Source organism: Platalea leucorodia (genome assembly GCF_965183815.1).
Source record: "Platalea leucorodia genome assembly, chromosome: W".
Taxonomy (NCBI): domain Eukaryota; kingdom Metazoa; phylum Chordata; class Aves; order Pelecaniformes; family Threskiornithidae; genus Platalea; species Platalea leucorodia.
Genome location: NC_138859.1, coordinates 135,915 through 150,485, shown reverse-complemented (window position 1 = coordinate 150,485; position 14,571 = coordinate 135,915). Strand labels below are relative to the sequence as shown.

The 14,571-nt window shown below is 61.0% G+C and overlaps 1 protein-coding gene across 1 annotated transcript in view; it reads right to left on the bottom strand.

Annotated features, from left to right (window-relative positions):
* LOC309601627 (nudC domain-containing protein 3-like) overlaps positions 1-14,173 on the bottom strand; it is a 32,306-nt gene extending 18,133 nt beyond the window's left edge. The window contains exons 1-2 of the mRNA XM_082334770.1: positions 13,923-14,173; positions 11,007-11,314 (exon numbers count right to left, since the gene is read on the bottom strand). Of these exons, the coding sequence (XP_082190896.1) occupies positions 11,007-11,314; positions 13,923-14,120 (506 nt within the window). The 5' untranslated portion in view covers positions 14,121-14,173. The remainder of the gene's footprint in view (positions 1-11,006; positions 11,315-13,922) is intronic.
* Positions 14,174-14,571: the final 398 nt, after the last annotated feature.

Sequence of the window (14,571 nt, the reverse complement as noted above, 5' to 3'; positions counted from 1 at the left end):
GGGTGCGGGGGGGGCAAGCATCATGGGAAGGAGTTAATATGGGCCTAACCCCAATGGACTTTTTTTTTTCCTCCATAAAAAGAAGAAAAGAACAAAATCCCAAGGATTTTCAGAACTACTAAAGGAAACCGATCCTCTCAGCCTGGAGCATCTCAGCTTTCTGATGCAGGATCCCTGCCCTCTCGGGAAGCAGGCTGATGGAAGTCCGGGATACCTGGGTTTTGCAGAGTCAGGCTTGCTCGACGGCTCAGCATCCACTGCTGCCGGCACCGGTGACCTGCCTCAGCCAGCGCTGGTTCTTTGGCTGAGCAGACCACTGAGCTCAGGGTGGGGGTCTGCCTCACCAGCACTGCCGAGGGCCGGTACAGCAGGTACCCTCCAGCCACTTGGCATTCACAGAAAGCCTCCTCCGGGGCCAGCACTGCTGTTTGCTCTTAGTCAAGGTGAATTATTTAGGCAGCTTTAAGGAAAACGTGTCAAGCCAGTTAAGCGATGCAGATGTGGAGGCGGGTGGAGAAAAGAAACAACCTCAGCAGCTGAAGCTGGGCAAGCGGGACTGGCCGAGGCCAAGGCCGAAGAGGAAGATGTGGGGAGAAAGCCGGGCTGGTGCTGCGAGATGACCAACCCTGCGTACACAGAAATGGAGACCTAGACCCGCTCCCTTCTGCAAAGCTGCTCCTGAAGGAGGTTTTATAATAGCCCTACCCTACCTGCGCTCTCCCATCAACATCCCATCAGGTCCCACAAGCACATCCCCACCGCGAAAGCAAGCCTCTCCCCTCTGCGAGACCTTCCTCCGTTTAGAGTGGGGGAAACAGAGGGGAATGGTGTTGTACGGAGTCACCCTGCCAGCAAACAGCAGAGAAAAAACACCCCAGCTTTGTATTTTAACCACTGTCAGAGGCCCCGTGCGATGCATGAAACCTTCTTCAAGCTCGAGAGGTTGCCAAGAATGGAAAGATCTCATTAACTAATAATGAAGTTCCGAGCAAGTAGGAAAAGAGAAAATCAGGCACAACGCGTCCGCATGCCTAACCCAAATAAGCATGCAGCGAGTGGGGCCTTCCAGGGAGATGCACCACACGCCGTCAATCCAGCCAGCATTTATTGCAATGATCAGACGTTTGGATCAAGGCTGTTGCTCTGTGACAGCAGCCTAGAGCGAGCGGCGTCCATCAGCATAATTAATCCTGTGTCCCCAGCATCACCATGACTCAAGGAGGGACCGGCAAATTCAGGAAGAGAAGCTGCTGCCGACACACAAGCGCCTCGGGCAGGCTGCCGTGCTGCCAGACACCCAGCACCGCAGCGGGGCTGTAGCCGAGGGCTTCTCCCCTCTGACTCGGCTGGAAACGCCTGCCCTGGGCTGGGTTTCTCCGAGCCAGACGCTTCCGCCGCAGCTGCCAGTGCCAGAGCTGGCAGGACCCGAGGCGAGGTGGAAGAAGGGCCCTACCTCCTGCACACCGCGACCCCGCCATCTCTGCCTCGCCCAAGGCGGCAGCGTGCAGATCTTCCTGTAGCTCACAGCCGGCATTGCTTGGCTCAAAGCATCTTGCTGGGCTTCCCAGCAAGCGGGGAGGACGACGTAGAGGACGACAAGAGGAGCATTCACAGCCTGTCCCCCCGAAACCGCCACAATGTGCTCAGCTCTGCTGGGAACCAGCACCGTGTCAGCAGCCATCGTCCTCCTGCCCCGGCAATGGTCGCATCACCCACCCAGGCTCCCATCAGACCCCTGGCAGCCTCCAGGCCTTCACACGATCCTAAATCCCCTCTCCCTCCTGGGGAAGCACCCTGGACCACACCTGCACCCAGCCTTCCCAGCGCTAACGGAGCTGCACGCAGCCCACCGGGGTGGAAATCGTCGCAGAAGTGGGGCGAGGGCCCGCCAAGCCGGGCAGGCAGCAGGCAGACGGCCGGGCCCTCTCCGCATTGCTACGCAGGGGCCACGTTCTCCCGACGGCACCAACACGCACACCGGAATACAGATTTCCAGAGCTCCTGGCTCCCAGCCCCCTGCCAGCATGACCAGATGAAAACTCAAAGCCACCTCGAGCCCCAGGAAGGTCTGTGCACCCTGTACAGCCTCTGTCAAGCCCCAGCTCGAGCTGGACTACAGCCACCGTAAAAAAGCCACAGCTTTTAAGATTAATTTGAAGGGGGTCAAACATGCCCTCTGCTCCTTGGGGTCCCAACTGCTGGAGCAGCCGAGCAACAGGTAGAGAAGCCAAAAGCTTAACCTCTTCAGAAAGCTGTGCTTCCAAAGCTGCAGGCATTGCGTGCGTGGAAAATACCAGGTTTGTGCTCCTTCTGCAGGCAAGCTGCGAAGGAGCCTCCCCCCGCCTCCAGATTTAACATCTTTTGGCATCAAAACATCAGGACTGTTGCACTTCGCCTCTTTCGGTTTTGCCCGAGAAGCGCTGAGGCAGGAGGAACGTTTACCGTGGGCCCTCGGCACCTTCGCTGAGGTCCTGGAGGCACCCAGTGTTTCATAAAGGCTCCCTTTGTACAGAACACTTCAGTTAATTAGGTCTCCGGCAAAGCGTTAAGCAAGCTGAATACCAAACCCTTCCCTCTTACAGTTCAGTTCACACCCGCAGTCAACAAGCCTCAGGATCCGCTCCGATCCACTCCATCGCTCTCCGGCTGTCAGCGAGCTCCAGCCCCGAGCGCAGCGGTGGCCCGGGGTGGGTCCCGGGGCCCTCCCAACCCTCAGGGTTTCTTCCAGCCCAGGTATGTTTGGGTTGCTGGGGAAGAACACCCCAAATCCAGTTCTGGAAGGTCTCCTTCACCCTTGAGGTGGACAGAAGTTCATTAGTGGCTCCCCAATCACCTGCTACCCCAGCCTCAGGGCTCCCAAGCACACAAAGTGCAGCCTTGGCGGTCCTGCTCTCAAAAAAGACTGAAAAATGGAAGCTAATGCCTTCCCCCTCACCCCCAAAACTCAGGCACGCCCCGGCCAGGCTGTGCAGCCCGGGCTCCAGCCTGTGGTGCCCACCGTCAGCTCTCCAGGAAGGTCTCCTCGCCTTCAGGAAGCCTCAGAGCTTCAACTCATCCCCAGGATGGGACCAACGCCCAAAAAGAGACCGCATCGACACTTTTCCCCTGTATCGCATTGTACCATCGAGCCCGGAGGCTGCTGTGGGGCCAAGGCTCCCCTGTATGAGGTGCCCAAGGTACCACCCACACGAGACGAAGCCTTTACTGCCCGACCCAGCAGCCGAACAGCGAATCCACCCAACCCGCAGCAGCCAGAGCCCCACCAGCCCCACCACACAGGACCAAGGCGCTCTGCCCCAATCCCTGCCAGGTGAGAGGCTTGCTCTTTTCCAAGCTTGCACTCTTCAGGGCAGCTTTTAAGCCTTCCCTTTCGGTTTCCGAGTTATTTACGGAGCCATTCGACGGAGCCAACTTACTGACATTAGGCGAGTTTAAATGCCACCGCCAGCTCGCAGGAGAGCGTCGGAGCGTCGTCACCAGAGGGCTAGATTTCACTACTGCTGGGATATTTAGGTCAAGGGCGGCAGGACACGCTACTGTTTGGAAGAGTCCCCTGGGATCTTTAGTGTTTGCACAGAGCTTATACAACCTTGGGTTTCAGAGGTCTCCTCCGAGAGACCTACGCGCAGCCAAACCAGGCTGGATTCAATTATAGCTCCCCTGGAAAAAAGGGATAAGGCCAAAGAAATCCAACGGGATTGAATTGTGGGAGCACAGGACAAGGTGGCCTCTCAGATCCCCAGACCACCGACGCAACCTGGCCCGATCTCTCCCCGACACCTGACGGCACAACGGGGCCGTGCCAGACCCGCGCGCTCGGAGTAGTTTTCCACATTACGCCGCTTCCTTTGGTGAACAACGCGATCTTAAAACAAGCAAACAGATATTGCTTTTTTAAATAAGAATCAGGCACACGCTGTCCCTCGGCCTCCAGCCCTGGGATTTTCTGCTTGTTAAGAGAAAAATTTATAGGTTTTAATTTAGTTATTTTTGGTCCCGGGACCTAATTTTGGAGCTCAGTACCTTGGTAGGGCAACCAAAGCCCTAAGCGATTCAGTGCCTGACAGGGGAACTGGCACTCTGCTGCTGATCTCAGCAACCCAGCCGGAGGAGTCCGATTCCCCGTGAAAGCGCTGGAAAATTGGGCCCCGACTGATTCCTCATCAGCTGCAAAAGGCTCGTTACAGTCGAGGGCTGCACCAGACAGAGGGCTGGGGGATCTCATCCTCGGCTCAAACGTTTCAGCCCTTTGAAAAGATGCTTCCCGAGAAGCTGAGTTGCCACTGCTATGGGAGATGGCTTACGTATTAAAATAATTCTCCCAGCAGGAAGCCACGGCCTCTCTCCATTGCAAGAAGAAAGACTCCGCTTGGCAGGGAGGACTTAAAGAGAAGATTCCCTGCTTCCCCCAGTATAACCTGGACACATCCCTACTAGTAACCAACCACGACTGCACCGCAGCTCCCGAGACTGAAACAGCCTTTGTGTTACACGACAAGCCAAGGACGTGCTGCCTTTCCTCTCCTGGGCATGTCGGAGAAGGGAGGTCTGGCCAAAACGGGGCTTTTGAGCAGCAAGGCTTGAAGGAAGCTCATGTTCCCAGCCGGCACGGGCTGCAGCTCCCATCTGGAAAGCTGGCTGTCAGCACTGGAAGGGGAGGAAAAGGGACTGAGTGATGCCAGTTGACTGGGGGGGACCATGTGGCTGGAAAAGAGTTTCCTGGCCCCACCAGGACGGCTGAGGAGCAAAGAAACGGGGTAAGAAGTGGAGAATCCTGATGGGTTCACACACACAGAGCACAGGGATGGCCCTCCCTGCCCCAGCAGCGGCAAGGAACAACGGAGGACTGTGTAGGACCGGGAGGAGCACGAGGACACTTAAGTGAGAAACAACCAAGCAAATGAGGACTCTTTGGCCTAAAAAGAGGCTGAAAGGGGGAAACAGACGTGACAGAAAAACCCCACACAGGGTGGGGAAGGGAAATGGGGAACCCCTCGCTGCCTCTCCACCTGCGCAGAGACAAAAGCGGCACGCAGCGGTGCCGCACGGTGGTGGACCTGCTGCAGGACGCTGCCACGGAGACCCCAGGCACATGAGGGCTGAAATTTAGAGACAAAAGGGAAAAAAATAATCCACCAAGACACGAAAGACCAAGCGCTCGCTCTGGCTCAAAGCTGCTGAGCCACAATTTGCCGGCGGCAGGGGGAAAACACGGAGGAAGCATCACCGCTTGCTCGTTCTGTTCTTCTCCTCTTCCCCAAGCGTCTGCCGCTGATGGAGACAGGATAGGGGGCCAGATGGAGCTCGGCTGTACCAGGTCAGGCCGTTCTCCGGAGGTCTGCCTGGCTCCTGCTCGTGACAGGCCTCGGCCGCGCCAGGGGAATTCCCCACGCACAGCCCCGGGTGCCTTGCGGCACCTCTGCGCAGCTCATGCGTGCGAAAGGAATCGGAACCAGGACAGGCTCTCCCTTAAATATGGATCAGGATCAGCTCCGTCTTTCTGGGTCAGGCTGGAAGAACAGCATGGACCCTGGGCTCCTGTGGTGAGCTCACCAGGAAAACCCATAGGGACATCAGGGAAGGAAACCAGTTTAACTGGCTTCTGGTCTGGACAGGTCCCCAACAGAGCCTGCTGAACAGGAGCATCCGTGGGCTCCACTCCCTTCCCCTGCCTGTTCTCTTGGAAAAGGCTTGAGAGAAGAAAGCTTGTGATAACGCTGCCTCTGAGTCAAATAAGACTGGCCTCAAAGCCAGCAGCGTGCAGCGATACCTCCTCTCCGCAGCCCTGCTCCTCCGCTGAGGGTGACCAGCAGTGAAATTCCCCTCCCCGGCACCCCGAGGAGAATGAAGCCACGCCAGAAAGCCCATCCTGCAAGCACCTCGCAACGAAAAAAATCCATCTGGGCTTCCGGCACAGCCAAGCCGTTGCTAAGTCAAATTAGATTAACACAGGAGCCTCATGGAAATTTCCCAGAGCGCTGCTGTGTCATCTTGGGGATGCTCCCCAGCGCACCCCACAAAGGGTTAACCCCAGGCCGCACGGACTCTGGGAATGGAAGCGCCGCTCTCAGGAGAGGAGAGCTGGAGCGTCAGAGAAGTCAGCTCACCAGATTAACACATTTCAGTTCAATTTTGCCCTGCTTCTCACTAGGGACAGCGAGCCGGAAAGTACACAAGTGATTTTTGTAGGTCACTGCCGAGCCCTGCCACCCACTTACCGGGACGGCAGAGCAGCGAGCGGGCGGCCGGCCCCGAGGCAGAGCTCACCTGGACAGGGTGGCCAGGGTGGCCTGGGCTCGGCTGGCCAGCGAGGGCCAGGACGGGGCGCAGGCAACGCTGCTGCCCGTGCGTCCCCTTCCCTGGCGGGGGGACTGTCTTCCCCAGGTCGCACACGGCACAGGACCGGCAGGGTCTCCTTCGAGGCCGGACCAAGGCGGCAGTGGAGCCGCAAACAGCCCCCTTCTCACCACAGTCCCCTCCTACAGCATCTTCTTCCCTCTCCGCGCCCAAGGAGGTGAACGGTTGGGCCACGGAGGCCCCAGGGTTTTGTTCTGCTCTGGCTCAGCAGCGCTGAGTCCCCTGGCAGCAGCCACAAACCTTCCCCAGGGACGAGGTGTTGCATGTCCTCCTTGGCCCGCCTCCGCGTCCCGCTGGTCCCATTTGGAGTGCCGGGCACACCGCACACAGCGAGGCAGCCCGACCCGCGGCATGTGGGTGCCGCGGCTCAACGCCAGCCCGCTCTGACCCGAGCCATGGCCCTGCACAGGCAGGGCAGCGGGAGGACCAGCAGCTCCCCACTGCCCCGGGGAAGGCAGGGGCCAGGCTGGAGTCACCTGGGGGGAAACTGTCGTCTTGGGGGGGAACCCTTCAACACCTGTCCACCCCCAAAGATCTTCTCTGGGAGACCTCACCCGCCTGACAATCAAATGCCCTGCTGCTCTTTCCAACGGGTCGTTCTCCCAAGGCCCAAGATGGTCTCTAACAGAGCACCCCAAACAGCCCAGTCCTGACCATGCCTGGCCGGAGCACCCAGGAGAGACGCAAGGGCTGGATGGAGAAATACATGAAAGTGAGGCATTCACCATCACGCACAGGCTTCCAGAGCTGCCGCTCCGAGCCTCCTGCCACCGCTTGCGCACGGAATAACCCCCAGGATGGGGCTCACGGGATGTGGGGAGAGCATGGCCCCTGGTTCATCCTCAGAGAAAGAAAGGAGCAGAGGGAAGCCAGCAACCAGAGTCGGAAAGCACAAGCTGAGCGCCCAGGCCGGGCTGCGCAGTGCCACACGTGGGCTGCCGGGCTCTATTTTAAATGCTGTGTGGCAAATATATGCAGGATGAGATCCAAGCTGGGGGAAGGGGAGGGTGCTGGGCGGCGGAGGTGTTCAAAATTAGGAGCTGAGCTCAGGCGAGAATGGCTTCTGGGAGCAGATGGGGGAAGAGCCGGAGCCGGGGCCTGTGCGAGATGTGCAGCTGCCACGCCGGCCCCGGCCGCGTGCTCCCGGGATGAACAGCCCCGTGGCAGAGGGTGCGAGGGGGGGCATGCTCCCCTCTGCCCTCCCAGCAAGGTGGGGAGAGCACGAGAGCCACGACGGCCAGGGAAGGATGGCGAGGAGGCCCAGGGCAGCTGCAAGCCAGGCTAAGAAGCCAGCTTCTTCAGCAGCACAAAGGAGACCTCTGGTCCCCCTCGGCACTGCTCCTGACACGTGGGTCACCCCAAAGACACCCCAGTCCCCAGCATGTTTACAGGGCAGCCTTCCTAGCGAAGGGGAACTGCATCGCCCGCGTTTCACAGGCAGGGAAGGCGAGAGATGCGGGGAGACCTGGCCAAGCCCCTCGCAGAGCAAGGAACCGAGCCCTGCTACCCTCCTTGCCTGCAGGCAATCCTCCGCACCCGCAAAGCCAGCTTGATTCCGCTCTCCCCTTCCGCATCGACCCCGAAAAAGCTGCTACCATCTCGCTGCGCTTTGCAAGATGCTCACAAACGGCGCCCCAGCACCCGGGCGCACAGCGCGGCTCTGATGGGAGCTGGCAGATCTGGGATGGTACCTGCCCTACATTTACGGAGCAGTCAGGTTGACAGAATGAGCGAGTTTTTATATAGATTTCGGTGGCAGCGGTTTTCTTCATCGGCAGCGGGGCGGGGAGAGGAAGGGAGATGGAAAATATTTTCATTTAAGCTCTTTTCTGCATTCTTGCTGCCGGAGTCGCACATTATTCATGCGCCCCTCGTAACCAGGCTGGTGGCTCTGGGTTTTGCTCAGAAGGGGCTGTGCAGAATTAAGCAGCCGGTTAAATTATTAATAGTCTGTCGGGGGGTGCCCAGGCCACCCGCTCCTGGTCCCCGCTGCCTTTCGGGGGGCTCCAGTGCCCCCCAGAGGCACAGAAACCAACTACAGCCGTTTGACAAACCTGTTGGCCACTCTGCCCTACTTCGAGGCCAGACAGCCTGTTCTCCTGGCCTGGAAACCACCGGGCTGCGAAGCCTCGCTGGACGGGTCCTCCTGCGCCCAGTCTCACCCACCAGGCACCCAAACTGGGCAGGCACCAAGGGGGCTGCGAGTGTTTGACCCCGCCAGAGGGTTCAGGGCAGTCGGAGCAGGCGCAGGCAGGAAGAGGAAAGGGAGAAAAGCCCGCCGGGCAGGGCAGAAGCTGTAGGGACACCTGTATTCAGCTGAAGGCACCTTCTTTTCACGGATAGACCGGCGGGAGAGCTACCACACGGGGCTTTGCATTTGATGCCACATCAGCAGGCTGCCAAAGAGCATCCGAGCGTCTGAAGTCTGTCAGGGGCCACTCTCTGGCTGCGCCAGGACAGCCACTGGAAGGGTGGAGGATGCAAGGGCTGGGCTTTGCAGCCGGCTGAGCACGCAAGACCAGCTCTCCCCACCCGCAGCAGAAACCGTCCCCATCAGACACGTCCTGCCCCCGCACCAACCCCCAGCTTCCTTCCTAATCCCTCCAGTTTCCTTCCCGCAGCCTTGACATCTGTTTTCAGGCAGCTAAATACCACTCGCAACGGCTGCTGCCCCCACAACAAAAGGCCTGAGTTGAAATTTCATGTGGCAGAACGCAACAAACGTGGACTGCAAGGGGGCACAGGCAGCTGGCACTCAGACCAGCCCCAGCTCCCTCCCGCTTGCGGCCTCCAGTCTCTCCCTCTCCTTTCCATTTAGGATAAAGCCGGGCTGGAAACACACGGGTCAGCACCAGGGCCACGCAGCCCAGCCGCAGAGACCTGCCAGCTCTAACAGGGCTTTTTTTGGCTCGTTAATTTTGCACGAGGAGAGGTGTCAGACTGCCAGCCCCGGGGACAATCTTTCTTTCGCAGGACAGCTCTGGCACAGGCAGCAGAACGTGGCTTTTCAGGTGATTTCATTTTTGGCTTCTGGCTTATTTTTATCCTGCGGGATGTATGTCAGACTGGTCGAGTTAAGTCGAGTCCTTCTCTTTCCCATTGGATCAAGTTACTTGGCAGGCGCTTTGCCCGGGCGCAGCCGGCACCCTTCCCCTTCCACCCGATGGCTGCCACGCTCGCGCCCTCCTGGAGCCGAGGCTGCAGGCTGCCACCCCGACACAGTCCTGCCGCATCCTGCCCTCAGGATGTCGGCCCTCAGACCATCCCTTCCACACGCCGAGGGCCAACAGCCCCCAAAGTCTGGGCTCTGGAGCCTCTCTGCCCCTCAGGGGCATCGGCCACCCCAGTCCTTCCAGAACGTGGGGCTCTCCCAGGAAAGCTTGCTTCTCTCCAGTGGCTTGCTCTCACCACTGATGTCTAAACCTGGCCCCGAGGACAGGGATCACTGCCCCAAGCTGTCCTCCTCGCCAAGCACCAGCGGGACAGCGGGGACGGGCCACGGCAAAGCCCCACGTACAACCAAGAAAGCAGTGGTGAGCGTGTGGGGTCAGCGCAGCCACCGCCTGGGGCTCTGACCACCAGAGACCCTGGGAGGAGACGGCGGTCTGCCGTGGCCTGCTCGCAGCATCCCTCCCCGAGGCGAGGCAAAGCTCTGACTTGGGCAGCAGGGAGACACAGGAGCTTGAAACTCAGCAGCATGTGAGGAGAAGGTGAGACAGCTTTGCCTTGGCTCGGGGTCAAGGTGACGCCCAGGGAAGGATGAGCGAACCCTGCACAGGTAAGCGGTTCATAAAGGCCATGCCGGCCCGCTGGAGCTCCCCTCCCGCTGCTCAGCAGACAGAGCCGAGCTGGAAGAGCCACTGATACCCTGGAAGGACTTTGAAACAAGGACATTTTTGGAAAAACCAAGGCTGCTTAGCCCTGTTTGAAAGCGACTGAGTCTGATGAAAGAACACCACTGAAGAGAAAACTCTTTGCAGCGCTTGATTGATCTTCAAAGTTGGTCCTGCTCTGAGCAAAGGGTTGGGCCAGAGACCTCCGGAGGTCTCCAAACACATTTTTTGCCGCGCATATTTGATGCTGCGCCTGGCCTTGCTGCCTGCCCCACAGCCAGGCCTGCCCGCATTGACTTGCAGGTACTGGGGGTATCTATGCAAGCTCCTGGCTGGCTGCCGGGACATCTCACGGCACACCAGGGGAGTCCGACACCGAATTTCTGTGAGAAAAGGGCTACAGGATGGTGCCAGGGTCTCCCAGAGCTGCGACAGACAGGACCATCAGCCCAGCTGTGCTGCAGCAAGCACCAGAAAAGGGACGCTGCTCACCGCAGCCAGCGCGAGGAGAAGCCGCACGGACTGGCCCAGCTCTGCGGGGCTGTGCACAGGGACCTGCCACCTTCCCTGCTCAGAGCGGAACAGGAGACACCAAACCGCCCGTAGGAGAACCAAGCCCTGCCCTCCCATGGGGAATTCCATGACATCCCGGGCGCAGGAGCCTGCAAGGGAAATCCTCACAGCCTCCCGAAGGGCTGAGTGCCCACAGAGGAGGGCCACCCACCCAAAAACGGCTGCACGGCAGGACAGCGAACACCACCTTGGTGTTTTTGCCTCCCCCCTGCCAGGAGCACGAAGAAAGTAAGAGGCCCTTACGTGGGCAGTTCTGCTGGCCGGGGCTCTGCCGGGGCAGCGGCCCCCGGGGGCTCTGCCGACACGGGACTGGGGGCAGCGTCCTGGGCTACGGCCGAATCCTGCGTCCCCACAGCTCCCTCAGCATCCGGCGCAGGGACGTGCTCTGCTGTTGTCTCTACCTCAACCTCCTGAGCTGCAGGGGACAGTTTCACCCTCTCAGCGGCTGCGGCAGCCTCCTCCTCCTCTTCCTTCTTCCTTAGCTTCGCCTCCAGCTCTCGGCGCCTCTTCTCATCATCCTGCCGGGCCATCCGCTCAAATACTTTGAATGCCTGAAAGATAAAAAGCAAACCGAGCGGGTAGTCAAGCTGCCAAGCTCTGCCCAAGAAGCTGGGGGAGAAGGAGAGGAGAAGCATCGCACGGTTGGGGCACTTATTACTGTCCCTCCCTCTCTGGACACCACACGCCCCCCACTCCCTACACCGAGTTGCTTCAATCCCCGACAAAACCAGCCACCGACTATTTCAAAACTCACACAGCCACATTAAAGCCATCTCAGGAGAACGCCCCAGTTCCTGGGAGCCGCTTTGAAATCATTGAAATCCCTCTGCTGCTGGGAAAAGGGCTGGTTACTCCAGGGAAAAGCAATGAGCTCTGACTCCTGGCTGGGAAGGGGGCTTGGAGGGAGCCATCGCCCCTCGCCCTGCGTTCCAGCGCTCACTGAGGGGCTGTTTGCAAGCCCAAAGCTCAGACCAACCCTCCGAGGCACAAACGGGCTGAGCTGCCCCAGGAGAAGCTGGAGGACAGCTTAACTGCTGCTGGCTGAGCCTGAACGGACTCAGAGCTCTCTTAGCTGTCACAGGAGAAGGAGCAGAGTGACCTCATGTGGGGTTTTGAGCCAGAACTGACTGATTCAGCCCAAAAACATGCACTTGCTCAGAGAAAAGTCATCCCTCCTCATGCCCAGAGGTGCAACAGACGAGAAGGCTGCTGCCCAAGCCAGGGGCAGCAGGAGAAGGCATAATCCCACCCTGCAGTTTGCTTCTAGCTGTGCCCGTCTAGTGCAGGCTGGGGGTTAAAAGTTAAACCCACAACTGCGGGATGCAGCCAAGGGAGGCGCGGCCACCCGAGACCTGCACCCACTCCTCAAAGGAGCTGAAGCTTCTCCCACCCAGCTGCCAGGGCATTTGTCACAGTAAACACGTGCTGGAAAGTAAGTGAGCCTTGAACGCAGCCGTCCCTTGCTTCCTGGGAGTATTTCAGAGCCAGCTCCAGTGCTTCTAGTGGGAGACCGATCCTAAGCACAGCCCACGGCGCCACTTGATTGAGTCTTCCTCCAGGCACAGGAGGTGTATGGCAAAGGGACGCAGCGCCGGGAGGGCTCCCGCCATCACAGCCGCAGCAGGACAGGAGCAGCTTTATGGTGGTGCGTGCTCATGCCCCTCACCCCAGGCTTCTTCGCCACACGGGGACCAGCCCGTGGGACGAGGACATGGGAGAGGCGAGTGCCGGGCACTGTCCCCGCTCCGTTTGCCTCTTTCTTTGTAATCGCTTTTACTCCGTGCGAAGCCGCGGTGCCCGGCCCCGGCTCCTTCTCCCCATCCAAAGCCCAAACTCAAGCCAGCCCCGCGTGGAGCATGCAGAGTGACGGCTCGAAAGCATGTCCTTCCCCTGGGCTGCAGCCAAGCCAGGACGGGGGCCGAGTCCCTTCCCAACTGCTCCCACACCCTCCCTTCGCTCCGCGTCCCTGCGGTCACAGCTGCAAGGCCGCCCTGGCCAACACCGTTCTGGGGAATGAATGCCATCGCTGCAGCGCTGCGCCTCCCGCCTTGTGCCCAGGCCCAGAGCGGTCCCCGGGGTGCACACAAGACGGGTCTCCCGCTGCTGCTGCCCCGCTGCCAAGCGGTTCAGGCTCCACACTCTCCCCTCTGCAGCTGGAGACCTCCCTGGGCTCCCCGCTCGCCTGCAGAGCCCAGTACACTCCCACGGCAGGGGCTAATCCGGGGACATGGGGACACAGGGGGTGCCGAGGACCCCCTCGTCCCACCCCAGGGAGAGGGGCAGGGATCTCCTATCAGCCTGTGTCACCCCCTGGCCTGACAGGCCTGGGAAGGGACACTCGCTCGGTCCGAGCAGATGAACACCCCAAATCCAGCCTTACCCCTGTTTTTATGGGCTTGTTTCCTCCCTGCTAATAAAGATTAATGACAGCCCAGAACAGCCCCGAGTCAGAGCCCTCCAGCACCGCCCCAGCAGTAGCTGGGTGGCATAAACACCAGGTCGGGGCTTTTGCCATCTCTCACCCGCCACCGAGGCGAGCCAGGTGCCGGCCGCAAGCTCCCACTAAGCGGGCCCCAGCCAGCTCCCCACACGGCCCCCGGGGCCCCCGCCTGCCCTCGGCCGCTCTCTAGGCTCCCTGCTCCCACGCCGGCAGCTCCTCAGGAGCCCGGCCTGTCCCCTGTGCCGCTGGCAGCCGCCCTCAGCCAGGGCCAAGCTCCGAGGGGAGGATCGCACCCCAGCTCTTTCCATGAGGGTCTCGCCGGCCCCCAGGGCTCCTCGTCCTTTGACGGGGGTGACGCCTCCCATCCAGCCATGCCAGCAGCCACCCCCGCCAGGACACCTCTCCCGCCGCCTCCCCCCCCTCCCCGGGCACAGCCAGCTACCCGGGGGCTGCTGTGCTGCCCGGCCCCCCTCGCCCTGCCCCAATCTCCACCGCAGCCGCCACAGAGCAGCCCCGGCCGTCCCGCTGGCAGGCACCCGCCCAGCCCCGGGAACGCGGCCCGCTCGGCTCGGAGGGCACAAACACGGGCGGTGAGGCCCAGCGCCGGGGACAGCCAGCACGGCCGGGCCCCGTCACCCCCACAGCCCGCCCAGCACCACCGGCCCCGGGAGACCCTGAAGGCCGGGAGGGTGCAGCAGTCCCGGGCGCCCCGCCGGTACCTGGAGGGCCATGGCCTGCGCCGCGCCGGGAGGGAAGCCCAGGCGGTCCCCGGGCCGCAGGAGGAGGCGGTAGAAGTCGGTTTTGCGGTAGAGGAAGCCGAAGAGGACGCGCAGGAACTCCTCCACGTTCCCGACGTGCTGCAGGATCCCCAGCAGCGCCTGGTCGTACATGTCGGTGAGCGCGGCCGCGGCCTCCATGGCGGCTCCGGGCCCGCTGTCACGGCAACCGCGCCCGGCCGCGCTTCCGGTCCGCGCCGCGCCGTCCCCCGCACTTCCGGTCCCGGCCCCCTTCCGCGCCTCGGCCCGCCCGGAACCCGCGCCGCGCCGCGCCGTTCCGGCCGCCCCGACGGGCCCCCTCCGCCCTGCTGTGGTTCCCAGGGGACCCCCTGCCCCCGCCCCCCGACACCCAGGGGACCCCCAGGCTCCGCAAAACTGGCAGCGGGACCCTCGGCTCCCCCCGATGGCACCCGCGGCCCCCCACCTCACTTCCGTTCCCTGGGGACCCCAAGGCCCCAGGGGCAGCAGCTCCCAGGCGCCATGGCGCTGGGGTAGCCTCCCGGCTGGGCCCTGCCGCCCGCCGCCCCCCAGGGCAGCCCCCGACGAAGCCTTTTTCCTCCAGCCACAGGAAGGTTCGCGCTCCCGGGCTCCC